General features: G+C 44.1%; 1 protein-coding gene across 1 annotated transcript; it reads left to right on the forward strand.

Moving 5' to 3' along the window:
* The first annotated feature begins 6570 nt into the window (after positions 1–6570).
* LOC120444216 (laminin subunit alpha-1-like) lies at positions 6571–27226 on the forward strand. The gene is made up of 13 exons (XM_039623772.2): positions 6571–7697; positions 18541–19900; positions 19981–20236; positions 20298–20694; positions 20756–22443; positions 22500–23252; positions 23313–23595; positions 23654–23804; positions 23863–24520; positions 25412–26030; positions 26088–26221; positions 26280–26508; positions 26593–27226. The coding sequence occupies exons 1-13, from the start codon at positions 6716–6718 to the stop codon at positions 26745–26747; spliced, it is 7665 nt and encodes a 2554-aa protein (XP_039479706.2). The 5' UTR covers positions 6571–6715; the 3' UTR covers positions 26748–27226.
* The last annotated feature ends 15 nt before the right edge of the window (positions 27227–27241 follow it).

Here is a 27241-nt window from a genome sequence, read left to right on the forward strand (position 1 = left end):
TAACGAAAAATTTGCAATGCAAAGAATGAAAATTGATTTGATGATCGCGCATCCTGGCGCGATATCGCCTAATCGCGACACGCCCACTATTTGATTATAGATAATAATGTGTGTGCGGTTATCGTAAAGGTGATCATTAAACAAAGAAGTGAGGAGAATTTACTGAGTGCCAATGCTAAATAAATAAAATGTGAAAATACCGAAAATAGGTTAATAATAATATTACACGTTGTTGCAATATTTTCTATTGAAAAGAAAGCACATTGATCGAGATGTTATTAAAAAACTTTTTTTATATAAAAAGGAAAAAATGTTGTAACTTGGAACAGGTGTTTTTTGTATTGTAGAACTATTTCGAATGTCCTAGTAAAAGGTTTTTTTTTTGCTAAGTTAATCTTTTCAAGAAGGTCCCATTAAAATCAGTTATTGTTTCAGTAGTGTAGGGATTAGTTTGAAGATTTTCGATTTGTTGTTGCCCAAGGCTTCATCTCGTTATATTAAATGCCTCTTTGCTCTTGGATTTACATATGTAATAGCCGTCAGATTAGTTTTAATAACCAGCCTGGCTAAAGAGACACCTCCACTGGAAAGATGGCAGTGGAAGCTGCTTAATTAAAAGTACAAAATCAGTGAGTGGAGCGCTAATAGCCGAAATGATTACGCAAAGCCACAAAGACCCATAACTCATTAGCTGACGCCCCAGAGGTCCGAAAAATACAGATTCGTTTGGTGGACCAGCCGCTGGTCTTGCAAGTGATGATTTGACTGGGACATCATGATGATTAATGGGATGCAGCGCTGAGAGCAGTGAGCACTGAGCAGATTTATGGATGAGCAGCGTGGACTTTCTTGTTTCTGGTTCTGGGAATGCTAATAGAGTTGCAACCTGGGGCGCACTCATTGTGGCCCCCTTTATTTCCATCTGCTCGGCTCTTTCTCCCCCGCCCCGGAAACACTCACAGTAGTTGCCTTTTGTCTAAGAAACTCTGTTTGCCAGGCCGTAGATAACGTTTACAAGACGCTTTTCCCTCTTGAGATGAGTTTTTCCAACAGCAGTCGACATGCGCTTCACACGCAAAGGCAGTTGGCGTATGTTTGTTTAATGATAAATGAGGAATGTGGCTTTTTAAACATGGGCAAGCCCTCCACGATGTCACATTCAAATGATTTTAGGCTACGATTGCAAAACGAACGCCCAGTTCTACTTACAATCTGTGGTGACTCAACGAAGGGGCGCGTGTTGCCAAAACGCAGAAACAGGCAACTCGGAGGGCACCATAATCAAAAGGCGGTAATCCAATTAAACGGCTCCGAGTCCCAAGACCGGCTGACCCAATTAGACCCGCTCCTCGATCGATCTGGAGGATCATCGTCGGCGAAGTCGTCGTCGTCGTCATCGTCATCGTCATCGTTTCGCATCGCATTGAACTTGAAAGCGGCGGCGCCTGGCCATTGTTTTCCTACTCTCAGTCAAGAGACTCGGCAAAAACAAGTTCTTACTCCCTTAATAAAAGATCGCATCGGGTTCGATCTAACGGCCGCCCTGCGAGACTCTTGTTCGGCGTTTCAAATTGTAGATCAAAGATCAAGCAAAAGCCCAGAGAGGGAAACCTCAAACAAAAAATGCTTAAATTGGCATACCGAACGTAAAGAAAGGCCTGCGGGAAATCGAAGTTTTGGTACCCTATGATTTCATTCCCGAGATGGGAACAATCATAAATGTGATCATGAGTCTTGTGATGATCATTATTGCAGATATGTACGATCAGTTGATAATACGCGTGGTAGACCTCCTTAATTTCAATACGTACTAAAATGTATTCATTTTGATAAATTCGTGTTTATATATGATTCTTTTTTGCCAACTTCTTTTTTTTGCTGTTTCTTACCGTATACTTTTTGATTTAGGTTCTTGGCAACTGCCTGTGACTTCCTTTTGTCCTTCTTAAAGCTATTGCTCTAAATTCCATGATCATATCGCATTGGAATCGACCAGAGGACCTCCCACAAAAACCAAGGCAGGCACATAAATCTTAATTGCTGATCACTTTGGGCTATCTTATCTGTGACACGCACACTGTTTTTGTCCAACTCGAAGATCAACTTGTGATCTCGAAAAACTGAGCATTTGGCACATTTAGATTCCAGTTTTCAATTGTTTACTCAAGTGCGACCTGGCAGATGGAAGATGGGAGATTGAAAGTTAGCATCTGGTGGTCAGTCAGTCGGGACAAGTGCAATCGAGCTGCACAAGTGCTGTGGCATATTGACTGGGTCAGTCTCAGGCCGTGATATGAATATGAGTGCCACTTTCTATGCTCCATGGGAAAAGAGCCATAGCCCTCGTAGATACACACGATTAATCAGTTGGCTAACACACACACACACATAGGGCCTCTCGGAGGAGGAGGCCACGATCATTGATTGTTATCGAGAGGGGCATAAACTGACACAAAGTCAAAGTCAAAGTTAAACAATGCAAGCAGCTTGAACTCTGGACCAGACGAACTTGGCCATCCAGCCAGTCTGCCAATTCTCGTAGCCACAAAGGCCAACTCTTCCCTCCGATCATGCTGTGTGCGATCTTAACAATCAAGATCAATATCAGGCATTTACAATGTACAAATATTGCCTTCTCTTCTCTGAGACTCGTCTGCTGGAAGACTCCTAAACGCTGCCTTAGGTAAAATTGGCTAAGAAAAGTCGATGCAAATACGTCTCGGTTGCAATGAAACTGAAATACTCTTGGAAAGCTAGAAATACTTGGTTTGTTCCTAAACAAAACATGTTGTTTGGCAAATTTGAAATTGCATTATAATTTTGTGCGCTCAAAATAAGTTAGTAACTATTTACAAAGTGCCACCACTCCTTCCTACAGAGTATGCCATAGATTATGTACCAACAATCGACTGCGTTAGAGGGGAAGGAGAATGTTAAACAAATTAGCCTGAACCTAGGAACCGGGCCAAGAGGAATGTGGATGAAGCAGTCATTGGCTGGCCGGAAAATGCTATAATTATGCAATTCCTCAAAGGCGCTGACGGTGGTCCCGGCATCCCAGGCCCGTCACCCAACTGCCTTTATCTATCCCCACTGCGCTGGGTTTGGTTGCTCCAACTCAGACATATAATCTGCAAACGATTCGCGTTTTGGGGGCCTCAGAAATTATTGACTAGCAGTCATGGGTTGAGGCCTTCAAGTAAATTGCCGTAAATCTTTATTTGTGCAGCTACTTAAAGACCATGTCCCGTCCCCCGAAGAGTCCCCACATTCCACATACTGAAGTCGGGCCTTAGGCCGGGGTTAACAAGCCGGCAGCGATTAAGTCATTTCTTATGTCGGTTCATTATTTCTGTTTTCTTTTTTCACCCATTGCATGCGTAGCTACTGGGCTTGTCTGCCTCCCAGTTTCGTTTCCCCTTCGGCCAAATGCATTGCAATTTTTCTTGGTCTAAGCCCAAAATTTAGCGTTACGTGTGCTGGAAACTCGTTTCGCCCAGTTGCCAATTGCCAATTGCCAACTTGCAACTTTGTTAGTGAAACATTTCGTGGCTTTTCGCATTTATCTTGACAATGAGCGCCTGGAAAGTGTCACTCGATTCGGCTCCTTCGAATGTGCTCTAATTAGACGTGACAATTCTACGTAATTAGGCGGCGGGTCGTCTTAACACTCGACTGCTTTTTTTGGAGGGTAAAACAAGAAGGCCGAAGCAAGTATCGGGTTTCTACACGCGGATGATTCGGGTGTTTAGGAAAATTTGTTAATGGGAAGTGACAGTTTTGCTTCTGTGTTGTTTTCAACGGGTGTCTGGACTTCAGAAGCAGAAGATTCTTTACAGATAAACATTTATTTAATTACTTTTCACATATTCAACCTAATAATTTGCACTTAATCAGAGAACTGGACTTAATTCTCACTTTTGGTTAGCAGTACAGAGAATTCCGCTATTTTTCAGGCCATTACCTGCTTGCAACTTTGTTTTCATCCAGCCACTCACATCTTCATTAAATGTAGCCCACTCCAGGAATCTTTTGAACACTTTGCAAACTCACATGTCCAAGTGTTCACAATTCACATTTCACACCGGAAAACGCGCCGACGGGGAAGCTCATCATTTAACACCTTCATCTTTCGACTCCAGAAACGAAGCCAAACGGCTGGTGGAAAAGTGCCATGGAGTATTTGAATATTTTCCAGAGCTCGGCCACTGGAGCAACCACCACCCGCTGACCCGTTTGATCAGTCTCTCGACTGGACATGGCCACATGTTGATTCGCAGATGGCAGTGGTTTGCGCTTCCTTTGGTCTTCGCTTTTCCAATCTTTATTGCATAATTGCAATTGAATTGTTTATCGAGTTTCCATTTCGTGTTGCACCCCGTAAATTGGAAAATGTGTTAATGACTTAATGTGGAGCGCCGTCGGCTGCCAGATCAGCAAACATATTTGCTTCATGTTCCGTCATAAACTAACTAACATAAATTCAAAATATTTATTTTTGTTTCACTTTTATATCGGCAAAATGAGGAAGCTATTATCCATGTTAGTTTGGCTTGTTGATGAGCTCAAACTATGCGGGAGCCGTTTTTAATTTTTTTTTTTACTACATCGATTGTAAAAATGGTGCAGCACTTTCGTGTATGCAGTCACACAGCAGGTGATTGGTGAAAGGTTTCCTATACATCAAAACGGGGTCATGGAAATGGGGAAATAGGGAATACTTACTGAAAGTTCTTGCTCAATCGATCGTGCATACTTAATAATCATTAAAAACGTTGTATATATTTGGAATATTTTCCCACCTAATTAATATCATAGAAACTGTGGTAGTTTTTGAAATATTGTTCTAATGTAAGCTTTTCATCTCTCTTTCTCTTCAGCATATCTTTAAAACTCCTTTCTAAGTCATACTCAACTTTCTTTTCGTTCTTTACCCACAAATTTCGATTTCTTTTGCTCACCCTGACCAAGGACCAACCCATGTCAGAAAATATTGGAGTCTTTCAGTGTTTCAGGGCAGACAAGTCCATTCGAAAAACTGGTCGTGGCTCGGCCGTCAGATTCAATTACGTCCAATTTGAGAAATAATTATATACGCACAGAGTTCTGACATTTTTGAAACATTTTACATTAATTTGGCACTAAACTGTCAGATGTGGAATGCCACGGCACTCAAATTTACGCCGAAAGGTAAACGGCCCAGGTACTCGTAAAACGGTCAGAGAGTCGAAACCTTTGAACAAGTTTTCTTCAAGTTTAATTGTAATGTGAGAAATTTAAATTAGGTAGCCAAGAGGATGCTCGAAAAATTGGGCAGCAACACAAAGCCCAAAGCCGAAAAACAAATAAAAAGCCCAGACTCTGACAATGACTAAGAAACCTCAAAAAGCGGAAGATGCCCAAAGAAAACACAAATTATGAAAAAATGTAGCTCTTTTTTCAGTGAGGTTTGTTCAGAGGAGTAGAAAAAAGATCAAATAACTGAAAGCCGCCGAATTTCAAAGGAAAACAAAAACTTGTTCACTTATTTCAAATTTTGTTGCCTTTTCAACTAATTTTCCACTTGTGGATCTATGTCCAAAAAGTGAGCTGAGCTGCCTTGGGCTTGGGTTCAATTTATGGATTGTCCATTTCGCTATTTGTCCAGTCGATATTTGATTATTTACGATCCGCTATTCATCAGTGGATTTCAGTTTGCGTCATTTGCTTTCTGTTTCTGAGTTGCCTTTTTATAGATCAACAATACCAAACAAAATCGCCAGGCATTTTGTTGTTCACAGCTTAGCTTTTTTTATATTTAGCTTTGAAAATTTATTACATCACGATCTTAAATTTGTTTCCTCTACTTCAATACATCTGTGGGTTCTTGAGTTCCTCGATTCGTTTGTAGTTTTATCTCCTCGTGTGTGTACGTTCTGAATGCGAATTTGTTTGCAGCTGGGCTTCCTGGAAAATATTTATTTCATCTAGCGGATGCTTCAGTTCCCCATGCAGAATTATAGAGTTCTCTTGCGCTGCGATCCCTTTTATAATGAAGTTTTTAAATAGTTTATGGGAATTGCCTAGCAAATTTATGTCGTTTCTTGGCTATATTTTTGTTTGGCTCAATACGACCCATTTTGCATAAAACTTCCACTGAGTTTGGGCCAAAAGCTCAAGCTGTTTAGATATATGTTCAATGATCTGCACTCCCTCCACTTTGTAAGCAAATAAACACACAAATTGTAACACATTTGTTTGGAGTCTATGCTATTTTTGTTTGTCTTTACTAATTAGCTTGCAGACCTCACATAAACACGTCAGTGGATGAACTGTAACTGTGAATTGTTATTTGTTTATTTACATATTGTCAAATGTTTATTCCTTCAAAGTAGGCATTTATCAGCAGCTGATAAATTAGCTTTCGCAACGTATAAAAAAAACTTGTTTCTAGCCAGGTTTTTATGGGAATAAACAAAGTTAAAGAAAAAGCGAATTTGTAAATGTGTTTAAATTAGTAATTATAATTAACATTTAACTAGTATAATGTCTTTCATAAATATTGCAACATCTCTTCAAATAGGGAATGTGAATACTTCTTACATAAATATTAAAATTGTTTCGAACCGTGTCAAACCACAAACAAAATGCGACAGATGCCTAATAAGCTAAACTCGTTGAAAATGATTAAATACTAATTTGGATAAATCGCTCAAGCTCAGCTAAACAAAAGAAAATGTCAGCGTCTGACAAACGAACTGTCAAAATGTCAGACGCGTCAATAAAGCCACGAAAACTAAAAAAACATCTGCGGGCAGCAAAGCCTCGTCGCATGATAACAAAACAGCTGCTGCACCTATGCGTCTATCTAGTCTGCATAACGCAAACGCTGCAACAGCAACATCGACAGCAGCAACATGGACAGCCCGAGGGCAACATGCTGCAGCAACATCACCGAACCAGTGTAAATAGCAGTGTAAATATCAATATAAGCAGGCAATTCAACGAAATTGTTCAAACGGCAACGGCCAGTGCATCGGCCAGCGGTACGGGAGCGGTAACATTCGCATCGGTTACGGCAGCAACAACACTAACCCCAGGACGCCGAAAACTGATCCGCAAGTTTCAGGGGCAACAAAATCGTACTTCCACCTCGGGCAGGAGGCGAAAGCTGCGTTTGCATCCCTATTACCGGCGCAATGCGACACATGCAACGCGCACCACGACTGTGGCAAGTGTCTCTGCCACGGCAACCACGCTGCTACCAAAGATGCCCCCCCACCAGCCCTTCAACTATCACACCCACCTGCACTCGAGTTTCCAGCAGCAACAGCAGCAGCAGCAACATGTTGCCGGTGGCCAAATTACCCAGCAGCAGCAGCAGCAACAAGTGCATGTTGTCGCCGTAACACCGCGCCCGCACCAGCGGCAACAACAGCAACAGCAGCCCGGATTCGCCATAGTACCTGCAACCTACTATCACCAGCAGCAGCAACAACGCACGCTGTTGGGCAATCTCACCCAGCAGCAGCAACAACAGCAACAGCAGCAACATCTTCTCCTTCAGCCGGGCCAAAACATTTTGGTGTACAGCAATCTGGGACCCATACCGCCCTGTCCGCCGGGCCTGCTGTCCGGCTCGGGAATGCCGGTCTATACGCAACAGCAGCACTTCATACCGCTGCGATCCACGACGACCCCGCGCCCCAGGCAACGTGGTAAGCAAATCCTCTCGAGCGTTGCGAGCAATTCCTTGGACATTTAATTGTCGTCAGGAGTGACGAGGAAGTGAGGAGGGGAGGAGGGGCCGATACGCCGCCAAAAGGTGTTAATTACGCTAATAAAAACTGCATTCACAGCAGTTTATGGCATTTAATGTGGTTAAATGGATGCCAAGTCCGCGACTGGCGCCTTCATAGCCTTCATCGCCTTGTCCAAGTCGTGGTCCAATAATTACCCCCAGCGGCGATGCGCATAGAAAGCCTGCCTAATTGGTCAACGCAATTGACTTCAATTTTGGTGAGCTGCAGCGGGATTTGAAAGGTGTCAGTGGGAATTGCTGTAAAGCCATAAGGATGCGGTACCAGTTTTTGTGGTTCTATGGCCAAGGGAATACTGCGATCAAGTTATTTCAATGCATTTATGACTAGCCATAAAGTTGGCCAGACTTACCAGAGGAGTTTACAATTTTTATTCATTTTTTCCCATTTATTTCTCATCACTTTCCATCAACGGCTGCCTAGCCTGATACGCAAACATTAATGAATCCCATTAAGAAAATACAATCAACGGCTTGTCGAACATTTCTTCTTATCAGGACCAAGTGTCAATATTTCAAATGTATACACAAATATTTTGATTGCAAGTTGTTTTTCACAGTTGGTTGTTGTTAATGGTCAAGTATGAGGCAAGTTTGTGCCTCGAATCAGTTGACAGGCTCGCTAGCAAATGAATATATGAAGTAGTTAGAGGAAAATTTTTATTAAAACTCGTTCAAAAAAACTATACATATATATTTTGCGAACGCAGCTGGCTGGAAAATGACGAAGAAAAATCAATTGCGAAAATCTATAAACTGCCGGACCGCATTTAGTTTTTTTGGCGGCTTCCGCAATTTATTGAATTTCTCTTCCCAATTGATTTTGTTTTATTTTCGCTTATGTAATCGAATCACTCAACAAATTGGCAAGCAAATCACATTGCACACACTTTAAGCCGCATAAAAACTAAGTAAGTTGGTGTGGCAAAATGTCTAGTGAAAACTACAGAGCAACTGCTGGTGGACACACATTTGGCGCCTGCCCGGTCGGCCTGCCGTTCAATTAGCATTTCGGAGAGGAGAGCCTTGGCATCCCAGATCCCGGCAGACATGGCCCCAAACCAGCACGAATCTGGCATTATGTGTATCGAACCGGGGAACAGAGCATCGAACACCACAGCGAGCAGCCAGTTGTGGCCGCCTTTAGGCCATTTTTGGTTATTGGTGTGTAAAGTGGCGCCCAGCAGGAGACTCTGATGACATTCTCTCCGCTTTTTGATCGGATGCCAATCGTAGTGTCTGGCTGAATTCACGGAGCACAGATGCCCAAACGAACTATGCAAATTTGCGACTGGCTTGTGAACTGAGAGTTCATCAATTATTCACACAGTTATGAATGATTTATTCGATTTCGAATGCCATGAAATTGATGCAGATTAATCAATCAACTGGTATTATATTGCTCAAACGCATTGCATATTTATAATGTTTTATGATTTTTTTTCTTTTTCTGCTTTGGGTATTTTTTATTTTTCTAAATAATGTGAAGAGTTGATAATTTCAATTTCGTTTAGGTGAAGTGAACTTTCAGTCAGTTTGAAAGTGTACTTAAATGTACTTAAATAAAACTCGAAATGCTAATCTCCTATGACCCAGATTATTATTTTCCGGTCAGAGGTTTTCCACACAACCACCCAGACTTTTCCCTCTGAAAAGAAAATGAAAACCGCATCAGAATCTCACACAGTCATTAACATAAAGCCATGAGCAGACGACAAACATAAAAACGAAACAAAAATCAACTGGCTGGTTAGCAGCAGCAAATATTGACATTTTCAGCGTCTTAGATCTTCTAGCGCGACTCTGAAACTTCAAATACTGAAATACTGGGATGAAGCCTGAGGCACAGAGACTGAAAACCACAAGAAACACCTACGTATATGGCCATTCTTATGGGAGTAGAGCGAACTCTAGTCTGGCCAAGTCAAATCTTACCGCACACAACATGTCGCGGGCAAAACGGCGATTTTTTAATTACAATGAAACGTGCCACACAAAACAAACAAACAATGCGCTCGCTAATTGCACATAAAGCCCAAAATCACAGAAAAACCACCAAAAACACGGCATAAACAGAAAACAGGAAAAAACAAAGCCAAAATAAAGGGGTGGCCAAGGGAAAGGAGGTTAGTTTCGGACACAAATACAGAAATACAGAAACACTGTAACAAAACTTGTCGTTAGCGGAGCAAATGGACGGATAAACAAACCCCAACAACAAACAAGCAAATGAGCCGAATGACAAATGCAAGTGTCAATCTTGTCGACTCAGACGCAATTTCAGTTCGACATTAAGCTGCCTGCTGCCTTTTCCAAAAAACTGAAGGGCCTACGGCAGTCGAATTTGTTGAAATTTATGGATTAAAGTTCAGTTGGTCGAGGGCCATTTGTCTGTGTGAGGTGCCTGAACTTTGTGTTGTGAAATCTCCGATGGGAAATCATTATATTTACCTTATTTTACAATTTATCAAACTCAAACGGTACACAGCAATAATATACCACATTCTATAGGCACAGTTGCCATCCTAATCGGTTGCAAAAAAAAACAAATTAGTTTGCCACCCACAACGAAAAAAATCCCACAAGAAACATTAGAAACTTAAATGGCAAAAAGCCAAGTTCAACAGCCTCAAACAAAAATAATACCAATTTTATCTCACAATATTTATCATTCATAGAAGAACACCAGTTCCCAAACATTTAGCCACGTTTTTGAGTAGCCAGCTTCTGGGTGTTTGAAAACATAAAAGCAAAATATTACCGCAGTTTTCAGACATTTTTCTCATAGCCGATTGCACGCCTGATAGTATTTATTATTCAATTTTCGTTAAATCTGATTATGGAGAACTTGTTTCGGGCTTTTTGGTTGGCTCCTTGCCAACGGCTCAGCGTATCGAAAAATGCAGGCAAATTATTTTTCTGACGCTTAAATTAAGCATTAATTTTGCAACAGCAAGACTCTCATAAATATCTTGGCGAAAATGCTTATAAAGGTGTTGCAACAGCGAAAAATATACCCAAATTCAAGCTATTTAAGCTGGATTTATCGCTAAAAGGTAAAATATATGTCTAATTAGTGAGCTATACATATGGTGAAAATACAATAAATCCATTTCCAGTTAAAAGCTGACTTAAAGACCGGAAACACGAGACGTAGGGCAGCTGCCTTTTGTGGTTTCTCGAACGGGAAATGAGGTTAATCAGAGAGAAAATTAAAAGGTGGCTTAGAAAATTTCACTATTCATGAGCGCCTCTAATAAAAAAATGTAGTTTACGAGTTCAGAAGTCTCGCTATTGCTCTCATACTTTGGCTCAAAGTCACGTTTTTCATATTTATTTTGCAATTTCCACAATTTCGATTTGGAAACAAGTCTTCCACAACGTGTGCCAGGTTGTCCGAGGTCAGTACCAACTCCAACTCCAAAAGCCCAAGCCCCAGCAACAAACGGAGAAATCCCTCAGTATCAACACTCCTGCCTTGGCGCCTCTTCGGTCACTTTGATCTATGCACTTCAAATGATTTCGTTGACGTTGCCGTTGACGTTGCCGTTGCCGTTTCAGTATCTGAATCTGAATCTATATCTGTCTGTCTGCGCCTTTGTTATTGTTTGTGCCGATGCGTAAACAACGAAGCGTCGGCTTAAATGATACGGCAACTTTTTCTCCCGTCTGAAGTTGGCACACAACATGTGCTGCGCTTGGGTTCGCTAAAATCAAGGGAAATGAAGACGAAACTAGGGGGAGAATCTTCGTATAAGGTGGTCAAGGGGGAATGGGTGATGGGAGTCTGGAACTCGGAGAAAGTTGCCGTCTGCGACAATCTTGAGAGGATCCACCAAAATGATTATTTATGCCTTTAACCTTTATCAATATATTACAGATTTACTAAAGCCTGCTTACAACAATATTTTTATCTATTCAAATGGTTTACTTTAAAGTAAAATCATTTTTGATTGTAAGCAATCACTTATTTTTGACCTAGTAATCTAAAGACATTTCCCCCACCCTTACGAAATTTGACCCCAATCAGCTTTGGTTACCGCTCCTAATGGAATGAAGCAAATTTGCGCGCTTAATTAAGCAATTCCAATTAAAATCAAAGATATTTCACTTGGATTACGCCCACCGAGGCGGCAACACCCACAAACAGCAACGACATAAAAAAGGAGAACTGAAAATCACATGTGTATGACTCCCAATAGACTTGTGTACTTTCGCCTATCAAAAGCTAAACGCAGTCAAAAGTTTAGCGCACTCAAATTGCATTTCCTGTCACTTGGTCGAGATCGCTTGACTGCTCCTGCTCCTGCTCCTTCTCCGTCCCCATCTCCTCCTCCATTTCGATCCTCCTGCCCGGAGCTCTGGATATGGGTGTGTTCACATCGCTGGGTCTCCGGATCTCCGATACACACGGCTCTTGGCTGGAGCTCTGGCTATGGCTATGGCTCTGGCTCTGGGTTGCCTGGCTGTCTGGGGCGGTTCGCATGGGTACATGGGTACATGGGACATGCAAAGTTACCTGTATGTCAGCCCCAGTATGTGGGAGTGTCCATGGGCGTGTGTGTTTCCACAGGCCGGCCAAACGGCATCAACTTCAACACCAACACCAAAACCGGCATTAAACTGAGGCCAGTTACTGTTACATGACACACGGTGTCAAAATATGAACAGTAATCCAAACGATACAAAATATATTTGCACAAACCGATTTCATACCCTTGCGAGAGATTGAGGTACCAACAATTAATGTTTTTGAGTCTATATACTAAATATGAATGTCGTTATTTGCAAAAAATATTTTATCCCCCAAAAAAACAATTGCTGATATGTAAACAAAAATTTAATATTTTTATTGCTAAAATATGATATCCAGATTATGCGTTTTTTATATCAAACTGTTTCCTCTTGATTCAAATTACGACAAAAGTGACGTTTCTTTTTGGTACTGCAATAGAAATATCGATTATGCGGCTATTATACCTTTATACTCAAGGGAAATACTTTTATTTCGATATCGTAAGGCCATCGTTAATTTATATTTAAAAGTTTTTATAACCCACAGGTGTTCAATGTTTAACATTTTGACATCAACACAATCTTTTTAATTACCGACTTTAACATAGGAGTATCCGCCCCTTCGAAAAACATGTAATCAAAAAATCGTATAGCCACATAAATGTGTTTTTTAGCTAATTGCAGTTGGATTTTAATTACAACTGGGCTGCACTTTCGGCCATTGTTAATAACCTTTTAAGGCACCCTGGTACGGAAGGCTTGTCGGACTTATCCTTATCTTTATTAGCGACATGTAATTCCCATTTTAAAGGCAGCAGCCATCAAAAACTCAAGCCGCTCTGAAAGTCCAGACTTCTTGGGAATCGTTTTTTGTGCGGCCAAATTGAAAATGCTGCTGGCCAAATGCTGCTGACCAAAAGTAAAAATGGATAGCGTGCAAAATTCATTGAATGTACCTGGCTTTATTTCTGATCAGTCGCAGTCGTGTGTTGGAGGAGGCTAAGGGGCGGCAAATAGTTTTGTTAATTGAAATAAAATTCAATTTGACGTTTTTATGGCATGTGGAGATAGTTCGGCTAAATACGTGAGAAGCTGTTGGCGCAGATGCGAATTGCAAATCTGGAGTGTGAAAGTTGTTAGAAAGATGCAACCAGTCGTATCGGATAGGATTGAATCGACTCGAATCGAATTGAATCGCTTCCTTACGATTCATTTACGATGTGCGATTGAAAAACACCCCAGGAAATGTGGAAATCATATTCATTGGTGTTCAATCGTTTTTCTGTTATTTATTGATCGCTGCAGTTAAATCCGTGTGGCCTCGTATTTTAGTTTGGCCTACCGAACATTCGAATCTTATTCCTTTTTTTATAGCTTATTTTAATTTTGTTTTACTCAGGCTTCCAGCATTTTTTTCGATCTTGCGGAGGTATCTAGGCAAGTGGCAAGTGGCCACTAAATTTATATGCTCGCACATATTTAATCCCCATATGCAAGTTTGCTGATGGGGGCACAATTTTCCATGCCATAAACTTTGGCATACCCACATGTGGATTTTTCTATGCTCACAGTTGGGATTTCGCAATCTACAATATGTAGAGGCGGTCGTCAATCCGAGACGCTGTGACCTTTGCCAATGCTTGTCAAACTATTCGCCGCATGATGGATTGGAGTTACCGCAAATGAATGGCACATTAATTTGCGTTTAAATGTGCCAAAAATATTTCTCGCCATTTTCGGCATGTCATTGACTAATGAGCGAGCCGCCGAAAATATTGTAAATTGCAAACAGCGAAAAGAAAACGTTTTTGCAACTGCAGGAAACATAAATAACAAGTCCCAGACGAAATAGATTGCAATGGACTTTTTGCTATAGGCACAGCCACAGCAGCAATTGCTGGGATATGAAAAATATGAAAAACATTTTGCAAATGTCGCATTCGCATGGCTATGAAAACCGATCTGCATGCCAAATTTCTGGCGCACCCCTTTGGAAGCACCAATTTATGTTATATATTTATGTTTGAGTCGAGCGTTGTCTGCTTTTCATTGGAGTATTTTCCTACAACCTAAAAAACTCTAGAAAAATGATGCTAGGAAATATATAAATTTATTTAAAGAGCATTCTAGCCTCGACTTTCTTACCATTTTCATTTCTGTCTAAAGCTTTGTGCGTGCCAATTTATGCACATTATTTTTGAGTTAAAATTTTAAATCGCCTTTCGGCAGTTCATTTGAAGTGTCTTCGATTCGTAATGCTCGCAAATTATTTGCTCAAACACTTTGCAGTCGTGTGCTTCAGGGGAATTTGTTTATTTTGTTTGTTTTTTTTACTCAAAAAATAATTTTGTCCCACTATTTTGCTACTCAGGTTCGCTTGAAAATTCAAAAAGAATGTTTAGAAAGCCGTATTATACGTTTGCAAGCTAAAGCAAAGACGGACTTTGTTTATGTGTATCTTTTATCTTTTCCAGATCTTCTTTTATTTTCAAGTAAATCACAGCTTTTTCTAAAAATTAAAATTTATTATCAATCTTCCGCTACTTTGTTCTATATACAAATTTGCTCCAAATGTGTGCAAATCAATCTTAAATTGTCTTATTCCATCAAACTTCCGTTTCCGTTTGTTTGGCTAGACGATGGCTAATGGTCACACTGCCAGGCACAATAACCTTCAACACGACTTCCACATCTGGCCAACTCGATTCGCAATGAAGTCAACAAAGCCAACACGGCTCAGATATTTATAAATTGCATACGAGATCGGGCTTAATGTGGCCACTTTAATAGGCGCCGCCACTTATCGGGCGCCGTTGATCCAAACACCAAGATCCAGACACCAAACACTCGGAAACCATTTATTATAGCAAACAAAATGCTATAATTAATTTTTTCTATTATTTTCCCAAATACACCCCGTCATTACCAGGAAGGCGGTGGTGTAAGTGGGGGCCCAGAACGTGGCCAGTGAGGAGTCAAATGCAATTTCCTGGCCAACTTAATACTCGATTAATTTACGACCGGCACGAAAACAATTGAGCTGGCCATTTCGGGGAGGGGGCGATGATCCGAGCGGCTGGGATTGCGACTATTATGACGTGCCGGGCCGAGTTCGATCAAAGAAAGCATAAATAATGTCCCGACAGCCGGTCGGTCGAGGAGTAGAACTGGTTCAGCATTTTCTTGGTGGCCCGTACCGAAATTTATGCAAACGGGTTAATTAACTTCAGCAGAAAAAGAGGAGGAAACAACTAACGAAATTCGGAACGGCAGACTTTAGCCGGGTGGTCCTGGTCCTGGTCCTGCCCCAACCCACACTCCAATTACTCTCTCCTTCGCTTGAAAAGTGGGTCAACGGTGGGCGGCTAACAAGAAAAGCCAACTAACTGCGTTTATATCCATCATTTTCGGCATTTTAAATGTCAATCTGTATGTGTCTGTGTGTGTGGAGAGGTTGTTGGCAAGTCAGTTGGTCAGTGAGTCAATCACTCAATTGAATGCGACTCATTCACTCATTCATTCGTTCATTGATTCACTTATTTATGCAGACAGCCAACCAGCCAGCGTGTAGCCAACAGATTTTTATCGCAGCTGCCTACAGACGCTTAATTGCCTCTTGATTACTTGTGGAAATATCGAAATGCAATCGCCATAACACTCGTTTACTGATATGCTCTTGCGGTAAACTGAATTTTACAGTAATATCCTCAGAAACATTTATTTATAGTATCCGTATTCAATTAAACAAATATAAATATAAATTTATTAAATGTACATGCTAAGTTAAAATGCTCCTATATTTATTTCTTGCAACCTACACATAGAGTATAAAATATCTCCCGTTTAAAATTAATTTTTTGTGTTGATTCGAGATTTATGATAATGGATTGCCATCCATCGATGCTTTTTTATTACTATTTACTGCAAGCATGCATTGCGCATACGCAACGTTGTCCCAGAGTGCGGTGAGCGAACCCATAAATCATTTAATCAATATTTTGTAGTGTCGAGCGTAACATAAGGTATGTTGCCCACAAAACACGTGCTCCAAATCGAAGCTCAGCAAGTGAGCTTACGGCTCTAGCATTTATTCTGCAATTGGTCAAGTCTTTTTATTTTTGATAGTGCTCAAATCTAAGAGATTTTGCAATTAAACTGTCAATGCATTGATACTTTTAGAATTATTAGTATTTGATTGTTAATTTATTGCATTGCATTTGATTTGTGATCGCTTTGACTGACCAGACACCAGACAGTTTGCTTATTGGTAGTCGCATTGTGTATACGCCATGTTGTGCAGTGAGAATGACAAACCCCAAGGCCACTACAGAAGTGAGACTAATGGCAGTACTCGGATTTGATAGTTAGCAGATTAGATTGTAAAACGTAAGGAGGTGTATGCGCTCGACCATCCGCCAATTTTTCATGCCATTCCTGCAGACAAGGCAAATGACAATCTATCAATCTCAAATTATGCCGCCCAAGCCAATATGAACTGGAAGCCTAAAATTTTACGCACATTCAAGCTGAAAACCGTTAAACGAACGGAAGTGCTCTTAAGACAGCCCACACAAGAAATCTCTGACCATCGGACAAGTCTAGCAGTCGGCAGCCAGCAAATCACGATAAATCTGAGGGGAAAAACAAAACAAAGAGACAGAAAACAGAAACAGAAAACAAACAAAACGTGCTCATTAATAAAAAATCAAGAAAACAAAATTGTCAATAAAGCCAAAGGCCCGAGAGACTAACAACCGACCAGAAGAAACAAACTCAAGACCCACGCAATAAATCTTCAGTGGGTGTGCAAGTGACTCTCAAACTGTTGTGGCATGACAAACGCATTTTCAACTAAAGCACCAAACATCAAGCAAAAAACGATCGAGGAGCAGGCGAAGAGTCGTGATTCCCATTGTAAACTTTAATGACATCATTTGCCCAGGCGAAACATCTGAATGGAGTCAGTTGATTGAACTTTTTATTGGTGGCACCGTCTGAAGGAGTCGCCTATAGTCGCAGTCGTAGGCCTTTCTCTAGCCACTCATTTCATTCATGAAAATGCAAATCCCCCCAACGAACGATGCCAAGCACTTGACAGCTGCACTATAGTCAGTCTTCAAGTCTTCAGTCTTCAAGTCCCAGCCATATGCCAAGTGCCTTAAGGCGCTGCTTCCTTCTTCTCCTCTTGAATATTACTCGAAGCAGCTCTGGAGTGGATCTACTATCACCTATCCTATCGTGTCGCGTGCTAAGCTTGTTCATATTTTCCCTGTTACTTTGGAATACCCTACGATTGGGCCAGAGTCTGCTTGCAATCAGTTGAATGAGGTTTCGAAACGAAAAGCATTTTCTTACAGCATTTACCAAACATCTAAAAGAGTATAATCCACCTACCGTCTTATGCATTTAAGCTTATTAGCCATTATTAAGCAAGATAGACATATAGAGCACTAAATCTTCGTCTAAATGCGCAAACTCTCTTCTAATTTTGCATGCACTTTTTGCCAATATTTTAGAGGTGTTTTTTTATAGAGCGTGCAATCAAATTGAAAAGTGTTTTTGCGTTGGTTTTACCGGATTTATGAATGAATTTATTTTCGTATATAGTATACCTCCTACCTACCTAGTGTCCACATACTCGTACTCATGAGCTTGGCAGACTTGTCTGGCTTGTTCCGACTTCATCGTCGTCGTCTCCCACACCTTTTTTTCGGGGTCCAACGTCCGCTGGTCCGTCGTCGCATTTGTCGTTTGTCGCCGGAATAGGAGACTGAATGCAAATGTGGGCGGACTTTGGGGCGCTGCCTACGCGCAACCCACAAACCCACCAACTGGCTAGCGGGTCTGGTGGGTCTAGTGGATACAGTGGATATAGTGGGTCTGCCGCACCACTTGGTGGCTGTTAAGGTGCAGTTAGTTGGCTGCCACTGACAGTGACGTAGTTGTGGCCCAGTAACCCAAGACGGGGAAAGCGCATAGGAACGGGATTGATTGTTAGATTCCAGCCAGGCATTGATTCATTGATTAAGTCGCATTTCATTTATAACTTCGTTAAAAAAACTGTTATTAAGATAATTTAATAAAAATACCATGAGCTATCTCTAGTTCGTGTGAGAATATCTACCATTTATTGCCAGCATATAGTAAAGATTATTATTAAATATAAATATATATTTATAAATACTTCAGTTCAGTTCTATATCTCAACACCTTCCTTTCCTTTACAGAATGCCACTGCAGCAGTGTGGGATCCCTGTCATCGGATTGTGATAAGCGAACTGGACAATGCGCCTGCCTGGCCAACGTCACCGGAAGGAGGTGCGACAAGTGTCGTCCGGGTCACTGGAACCTCACCGCGGGCGAGGGCTGCCGGGACTGCCGCTGCGATCCCCATGGTTCCCGAGGCCACGAGTGCAACCCGTGGACGGGGCAGTGCGACTGTAAGATCGGGGTTGGAGGTCAGCACTGCAACGAGTGCACGGAGGGATTCTTTGGCTTCACCACCGAGGGATGTCAGCGCTGCTCGGCCTGCAGGTCGGAGGGTCAGGTGTGTGACCCGCACAATGGACGCTGCATCTGCCCCAAGTTCACCCGTGGCTTGGCATGTGGACAGTGTGTGCCGGGCACCTGGGGCTGGCAGGCTCGCCTGGGTTGCCGGGAATGCGATTGCGATCACATTGGCTCCATTGGTCAGCAGTGCAACACCAGCGATGGACAATGCCAGTGCCGTGAGGGATACTCGGGCAGGAAGTGCGACACCTGCGCTGTCGGGTATTTCGGCTATCCGGAGTGCCGGCGATGCGGCTGCGACCCGGAGGGTTCCTTCACCCAGGCGGATGGCTCAATTGCTTGCGACTCGAATGGCCAGTGCCCGTGCAAATCCCTCGTGGTGGGTCTGAAATGCGACACCTGCATGCAAAGCACGTTCGGACTGTCCGCCCTCAATCCCGAAGGATGCACCCGATGCTTCTGCTTCGGGAGATCCGGAGAGTGCGAGCAGAGCGACTTGTCCTGGGGTCACATCCGTATGGCGGAGTCCAGAAATCTCAGCGTCCAGCAAATAAGACCGCAGGCGGTGCCCAGCTCGGACTACGAGTACATTGTTGTGGTTCAGATGGAGGGCAGCAGTTTTCATCGCGAGGACGCCGAGATTCAGCGCATGAATGATCTGAGCTTGGTGCCCAAATCCACGGGAAATGTCTCCATCGGCGCCTATGGTCAGTTTTACCATCCGCTCTACTTCCAACTGCCTCCGCAGTTCTACGGAGATCGAACAAGCAGCTATGGTGGCTTCCTGTACTTCACCCTGATCACCGAGGGCGCCCACAAGCCCTTGGAGCGCAATATTTTGGGTCAGTATCCGTTGGTTCAGTTGCACGCACACTCCAAGTTGCTACTGGACTTTTACGAGTACGAAGAGTTCGAGTACTCCTTGAACGTGACCCATCGGGTACCGCTGCATGAGTCCTTCTGGAAGTACCACCACACCAGCCAGGCAGTGGATCGCAATACTCTAATGGCCGCCCTGCAAAACATTCGGCACATCTTCATTCGAGCCTTTGCCTTCGCCGATTTCCAGGAAGTTGTGTAAGTCATTAGCAAAACCAATAAATCACTTAATCAGGTTAGTTCCAACACTATATAATTTTTTATTGATTGCTTTATAGCCTGCAGAATGTACACATGGATGCGGCCATCTATATCAAGGGATCTACCAATCTAATAGCCAAAGGAGTGGAGCGATGTAGATGCCCCAAGCGCTTTGATGGACTTTCATGCCAGGATCCGGGCAGATCCTTCTACCGTTGGCGTAATACCACCGTTGTGGAGAGTGTGTTCATTGAGGATCTGATAGGAAGAGCAGCTCCATGTCATTGTAATGGTCGTAGTAGCGACTGTGACCGGGAAACTGGAGTCTGTCAGGTAAATACAACTATTATTATTCCATTAAATTCCATTAAATTCTAAATTCGACCTTCCGTAGAACTGTCGCGGTAACACTGGCGGGGATCATTGCCACCAATGTGCTGAAGGGTTCTTCGGTGATCCCAACTCTCCGCACGGATGTCAGGCCTGTCCGTGCCCGGAAACCAATAGGAACTTTGCCCGAGGCTGCAATGTCTGGGACGGAGAAGTCAGCTGTGTTTGCAAGCCGGGTTACACGGGACGATTGTGTGAGCGGTGCCAAGCCGGATATTTCGGAGATCCTATGAGACATCCCAACACCACTTGCCAGCCGTGCAACTGCCATCCGGATGGAATCCGAACCGAAGGCTGCGATATAGAGACTGGTAGATGCTACTGCCGAGAAGGAGTCACTGGACTTAAGTGCGACAAGTGCCAGGCGGAACGTCATCATCTAGTGGACAACGGCTGCAGAAGTAAGTTAATGTTTCTATGTATTCCTATTCATACTATTCATACTTTATAAATCCTTGATAGTCTGCGACAACTGCACTCTTCTGCTCCTGGATTACGTGGAGCTGGTGGGCCACAAGCTTCGTCGTGGAATGCACAACATGGATTTGACGGGCATTCCGGCGCCATATCGCAAATTGGCAGAGTACGAAAGCGCCTATGGCGAATGGAATGCGCGCCACTGGGACTTTAGCCAGACCAAACGACGTCTGCAGGATTACGACTCTGCTGACATCCTGAAGCTGGAGGCCCACGCCGAAAATGTAAAGTTCCAATCCCGCAAAGCAGTGGCCACCATTGGAAAACGGGAGTTCGCCATCAAATCGATGCGGGAGGATGCTGTGATCCAGCAGCACAGTGTCGGCTTACTCCGTTCGGAGATTCTTCAAACCCTTTCCGACTTACATGGCTATGGAAAGAGTGCCCATTACCTAAGCTTGCCCACTGCCCTGAAGCAGGCCCGTTTCTACCTGCAGGCCATCCGGGAGCACGACCATATGGTTCAGGGAATCCGCAGCACCAGCGACTGTGCATGGAAGCACTTTTACGCCATGGGAAACGCATCGGATGCGTCCTTCGACGAGAGTGGCCGCCTGGAGATGCTCTGGCGGGATTTGAATCAGACCAACCATCGGGTGGTAGACATGCGGCTGCAGTTGGATCGCGTCCAGGAAGTGGAGAGCGAAGCGGAGGACGTCCTGGAACATGTACGCAATTTGAGCTTCCATGTGGGTGAATCCCATCAGGAACTGAATGACCTCAAACAGCGCATTTCCGACCACCTCGATCCGGGCTACCTAGAGCAGGGCGAGGGCTTGCTGAGGCTGACAGTCCAGCGGCAAATAGTGCTCAATGGGCATCTCAACCAACTGGATGGCTATCGTGTACTACTAAATACCACGTTGGGCGTGAAATCTGAACAGCAGCGGGAGGTGCGCAAGCACTGGCTTCCCAAGGCGGAGAGACACGCCAGTCACCTGCTGGCGCGATCCAATGACTACGCCCGCCAGTTTCAACCGACCAGAAATGGAGCTCGAATAGCCATGCTGGCCAGTTCTGCCCACAGTAATATTACCAAGGCCATCAACGATGCTCGGCTAGCTTCAGTCCTGGCCAAAGAACGGGTGTACGAGGCGCAGAGGACACTCTACCCCACTGATGGCAGCTCCATGATCGAGCGGGCCAAGCACTCGCTGCACAGATCAAAGCAACTGCAGCAGGAAGCCCTCAAACAGATGCACAAATCCAATGTGCTGAAGGACAAACTGCATCGCCAGGAGCAACAGGTGGAGGGCATCAAGGCGACGATTTACGACTCCGGACTGCGCACAAACAACATATCCGGACAACTGCAGGGTCTTTCGGAGAGTTCAGCTCGTCGGCAAGCAAAGGAGAGTCTGGAATTGGCTGATAGAACGGGAGAACAAATGCGTGCCGAGCTGCGACTGGCCAAGGATATGCAGAAGTCCATCCAAAACATGCGGCATTCGTTTTCCAATTTGGAACCCGACTGGGAAATCAAACTGGGAATGGCCCAGGAGAACATATCCCTAACCCAGACCAACTTGCGGCTGGCCAATGTCTCCTTGAGTTACCTGGAGCAGCAGGCCGAGAAGGAGCAACAGGTGTTCGAGGTCTGGAACAACAGCATGGCTCAGCAGCTACAGCAGCTCCGGGATCAGATTGCCAAGGCCAGACATGCAGCGGAAGCGGTAAGTAGATCATACTTTATACATGACAATTAATTAATCAAAAATACACGTTTCAGATCGATGTCTCCTTGGAATCGCTGGGTCCCAAGTGCATTCGATCCTATCTGCCAGCCTCGTACGGCTTGAGTACCTCGAACAAGCTTCGAATGAGCTTTGCCCTATCCAATCACCTCGAGAGCTCGCCGCTGATTCATCTGGCCAGCAGCGAGGGACGTCACATCACCCTGGAGCTCCACAAGCGTCGTGTGCGCCTAGTATGGAATCTGGGAGGCACCACCGCCACCGTAACGCATCCCATGGTGGTGCAGACTCGTGACCCCAAGTACGACGATGCCTGGTACCATGTGGAGGCCAATAGGACACTTAATCTGGGCAGTCTGGTAGTGCGTCGGATGAACAACTATGGCGAGCTAACTCCGCCTAGCCCGGTTACCATAACAGGATCCACGGATACGGAGCACACACGTTTCTATCAGTCTCGAAGCGATCGCATTTCGCTGGGCGGCTTTGCATCAAAGGATTTGCAATTCACACCGGGACTCAATGTGGTGGTGCACCAGGTGGAGGTGGACAACAAGCCGCTGGGTCTGTGGAACTTCGTCACCAGCGAGGGAAGCTGCGGAGGATCAATGGTTGGCGCTAAGGAGTCTTCGGCCTCGTCCACCGCTCGCCACTTCAATGGATTGGGCTATGCCCAGTTGATGAAGACCCGGCCGCGACCCACTCGCAAAAACCTGTTCTCCGTGCAGATGACTTTCCGCACCCTAGACGAAAATGCCTTGCTCTTCTTAGCGGTTGATGACAAGAACGTAAGTAAAATTAAGATTAAATCTCCTTTTTAGCGACACAATTATAAATGTATATTGCAGAACCGCTCGGTGTCGGTGACTTTGAGCCGGGGTAGGATCATGTTCCGCATCGACTATGGCGACGAGTCCAAGCTGGAGATCAACACCACCAAGAAGTACAATGTGGGCCAGTGGATCAAGATAGAGGCTGCGCGAGAGTTCTCTGCCAAAAGAAGCACTGAAAACGGTATGCTCCGCGTAAACAACGATCGCCCCATTTCCGGAGCACCCACACTACCCGTAAACATTCACTTGCTACCGGATCTTTCCAAGGCTGTGTATTATCTAGGCGGTGTGCCACCAGGTATGAAACTTATTGATTAATATAAGGATTTAAGACCTAACCTGAATTGCCATAATAGGTTTCACTTCGGGAACCTCAAAGGCGCCTGGAGCTGATAATCCCTTCCTGGGATGTATGAAGGATGTTCAGGTGAATGGCGAGACCTACGATCCTCTGGAGAGCTCTAGCTACTACGGTGTGGAGCCTTCCTGCAAGGACATGATTACCAAGTATGTATGGAAACTATCTTCCATGGGAATCATTTTCTAAGAACTAAATCCTTTACAGGGCTGGTTTCTCCGGCAATGGCTACTTGGAGCTGCCCTCGCAGTCACTCCGCAAGCGATCCAACACCGCTTTGGTGTTCCGCACCCTTCAGCCCGATTGTCTGCTGCTCCTCGCCGCCTATCCGCCTGAGATCCTGGGCGACTACGATGCTAAGGACATCAAGGGCAACTTCTCCATTAGCCTGGTGGATGGCCAATTGCATGTTTGGGTGAACTCTGGTCGCAGCTTCATCAAGATGTCCTCGAACTCCAGTCAAATGAACGATGGCGAGTTTCACGTGGTACATTTGATCAAGACGGGTCGCAAACTTGAGCTGATGGTGGACGATGAGCTGCAAGAGATCCGCAACCTAAACGGCAGTCCCACGGTCGTCAGCCTGCCGAGGGATGCAGGTGGCCTGTACATCGGTGGGGCTCCACCGCACGAGAGTTATACGCCATTGGCGCCGACTTTTGTGAATCTGGAAGGAGCCATTCGGGATGTGGTGTTCAACAACCGGACCATTAACTTTAACGATGCCCTGACCTTTGCCAACGTCCAGATCGGGCGAAACGGTCCACTGATGGGCAGCCTCAAAGGAGGACTGTACGATGTCCTGCTGAAAACCGAACCCATGATTGGAAAGAGTTTTACAGCCTCGCCCGAGGGCTGCAAGCGGGTAAGTGGCTAAAGTTCCTCGTATTTTCTGGGATTGGTTTGGAGGGGGTTGAAGATTTCAATGGGTACTGTCCATTTTCTGCATGTACATATGTGGCTACCTAACTCTGTTAAAATCATACGTTTCTCTTTGTTTTTATAGGATTTTAGTTGCTAAGCAATTATGTCAAAAGCGGTTACGCTAAACGCTTCAAGCGCTGCGCCTTAAGAAAGATCATTTGTATACTAATTTCGCCTAAAAAACAAAAGCTAACCAAACAAGCTACTCTATGTGGTCTACATGTGGATTAATATAACCAACCATCAACAAAGATATAACCTCAGTTCTTGCATAAAAGGCATTGGGAAAGTGGGCCCATGAGAACATTGCCAAGTGAAATGCGTTTGAGCATATTTCACTCTCATGGGCAGACTGATTTAGCTTTAAGCTAGCGCATCTTGGTCCTCAGATAACCGAAACCTAATGAGAGGGATCTTCTTAGTTATTAATTATCTTTATACACACTTTTGCAATTTTGTACATATTTCATGCGACTTTTATTACTATTTCATAAGCTTCAACGCTCAAATTAGGCTGTAAGATTCACCATACTCATATATCATACACATCACTCATCAACGCTTTGTGTACGTTTTTGCTTCATGAATGTATCATACAATTAACATTTGCCTACTGCAACATGGACATTTAATTGTTATCACATTTACCTAAATAAAAAACATTTTTATAACAAAAACAAATACGATATCATGGCAAAGTTTTTATTTTCTAATTCAAAATCGCTGAGATCGCTACGCAAAAGCTCAGAAACTAACACAAAGTCGTCGGGGTGAGTTGAGTTCCAAGAAAAGGTACGATAGTCCTGGTCATAATGTGATTGCTCTCTTGCAGATCGGCAGCTATTCCTACGAGCCGAATGCATTCAAGTTCGGAGACGATATCTATAGCTATTCCCAGCTGAAGCTACCGGAGCGTCACTTCTGGCAGCGCAACTTCCATCTCAGCTTCGACTTCCGCTCCTTCTACCCCAATGGAATGCTCTACTTGTCGCCGGGAAGCAAGGAGAAACCCAAGCACTATGTCGCCCTCGTCCTCAAGGATGGACAGCTGGTCCTGGTTGTGCGAGGTCGCCGGCGCGAGGAGCTCCAGTTGACCGCCAAGTTGAACGATGGCGAGTGGCACCGGGTGACGATTAGCTGCCACGATCGTAAGGTCACCATGTCCGTGGAAATAGGACGTACAGATCAGAAGACCTCCGCCCAGATGAAGCTGCCCAAGAAGATCGGCGCCTCTCAGTTGCTGCTGGTGGGTGGACTGCCCCAGTCCCCAGTCAAGGTCTCCTCCGATCTGTACGTCCGCCTGGAGCCATTCAAGGGTTGCCTGCGCCGGGTGAGCATCAACAACAACACCCAGGATTTGGCTCGACCCGGCAAACACTCGAACGTGGGCCAGTGCTTCCCCACGGTGGAGAGAGGCAGTTACTTCCCCGGCGATGCCTATGCCATTTACAGTGAGTTCGTACCAGGTCTGTTTTGATATTCAACTAACCTTTGTTCTCCTGCCGCAGAGAAAAACTTTAATGTGGGCAAGTACCTCGATCTGGAAACGGAATTCCGGACCTCGGAGCTGTCGGGCATCCTGCTGAGTGTCTCTGATCCGAATGGATTCCCATCGCTGTCACTAGAGTTGCATAATGGCAATGTAAGTTAGGCTCGACTTATTTTCCAAAGCTAAATTTGAACTAAATACTCTCTTGCAGATAATATTCTCCTGCGATCCTGGAAATGGAGTGCCCATGCGTGTGGAGTCATCGCTGCCCACCAAATATGCGCTGTGTGACAACAAATGGCATAATATTTCAGCCCTCTACGACGGCGAGCAGATGGTCCTGCGCATCGATCAACTGCCAGCCGTGATCAGTGTGGGAAATCAGGGTAACGCCGGAAAAGTGCAAACCCGCTCCCCACTTTACATAGGCGGTCTGCCAGGTAGGTCAAACAAACGTGGATAAATAACTCCCCTATAAAATGGATCTTATATCTTAAACGCCGGTCTCAACTATTTCCCTGCAGAGAATGCTCCCAGTGGGTCACTGATATCGCGGGAGAACTTCAAGGGCTGCATCCGGCACGTGTCCATTCGGAACGAGAGACGCGACTGGATCGAGATGGAGGACCTGAGGAACGTGCTGCTCAGCGAGTGCCTCGTGTCCAGCGATGAGAGCTGAAGATCGGTGTCCGAGTTCCGGACAGCTTTCCGGGCGCTTCTGGTTCCTGTTGACGCCACACCAAAACTTTTTCCAAATGTATTGTGATCAATAACGAGTTTAGAGCCAACTATTTATAGCCCTTCACTGCCATATAAGCTAGGTTACTCTAGGATTAGCTTTCAATGTTTATATAATTACGTACAACTTTTATTGCCAGTGACTGCATTTTGTACTTTGCAATCTAATGCATAATTTATTTTCCTATTTATCATTTATATTATTTTTTTCCATTATTTATTTTATGTTTTAAAAGAGGCTTTAGGTTTGTATATCATTTGGCATACGACTTATCAAAAATTGTGTTTTTCGAATCTCCAGTTTGTACAGTGCGCAACGAAATTGACTTAAGTAGCTATAACCTTCATTATTTTCATTTGTAAATAGAACTGCCATTTAGTTTGTATTTATTGTAGCACCTATGCAATATTTATGTAATATTTCCAGCCTAATAA

The sequence above is a fragment of the Drosophila santomea genome, chromosome 2L (genome assembly GCF_016746245.2).
Source record: "Drosophila santomea strain STO CAGO 1482 chromosome 2L, Prin_Dsan_1.1, whole genome shotgun sequence".
NCBI lineage: Eukaryota > Metazoa > Arthropoda > Insecta > Diptera > Drosophilidae > Drosophila > Drosophila santomea.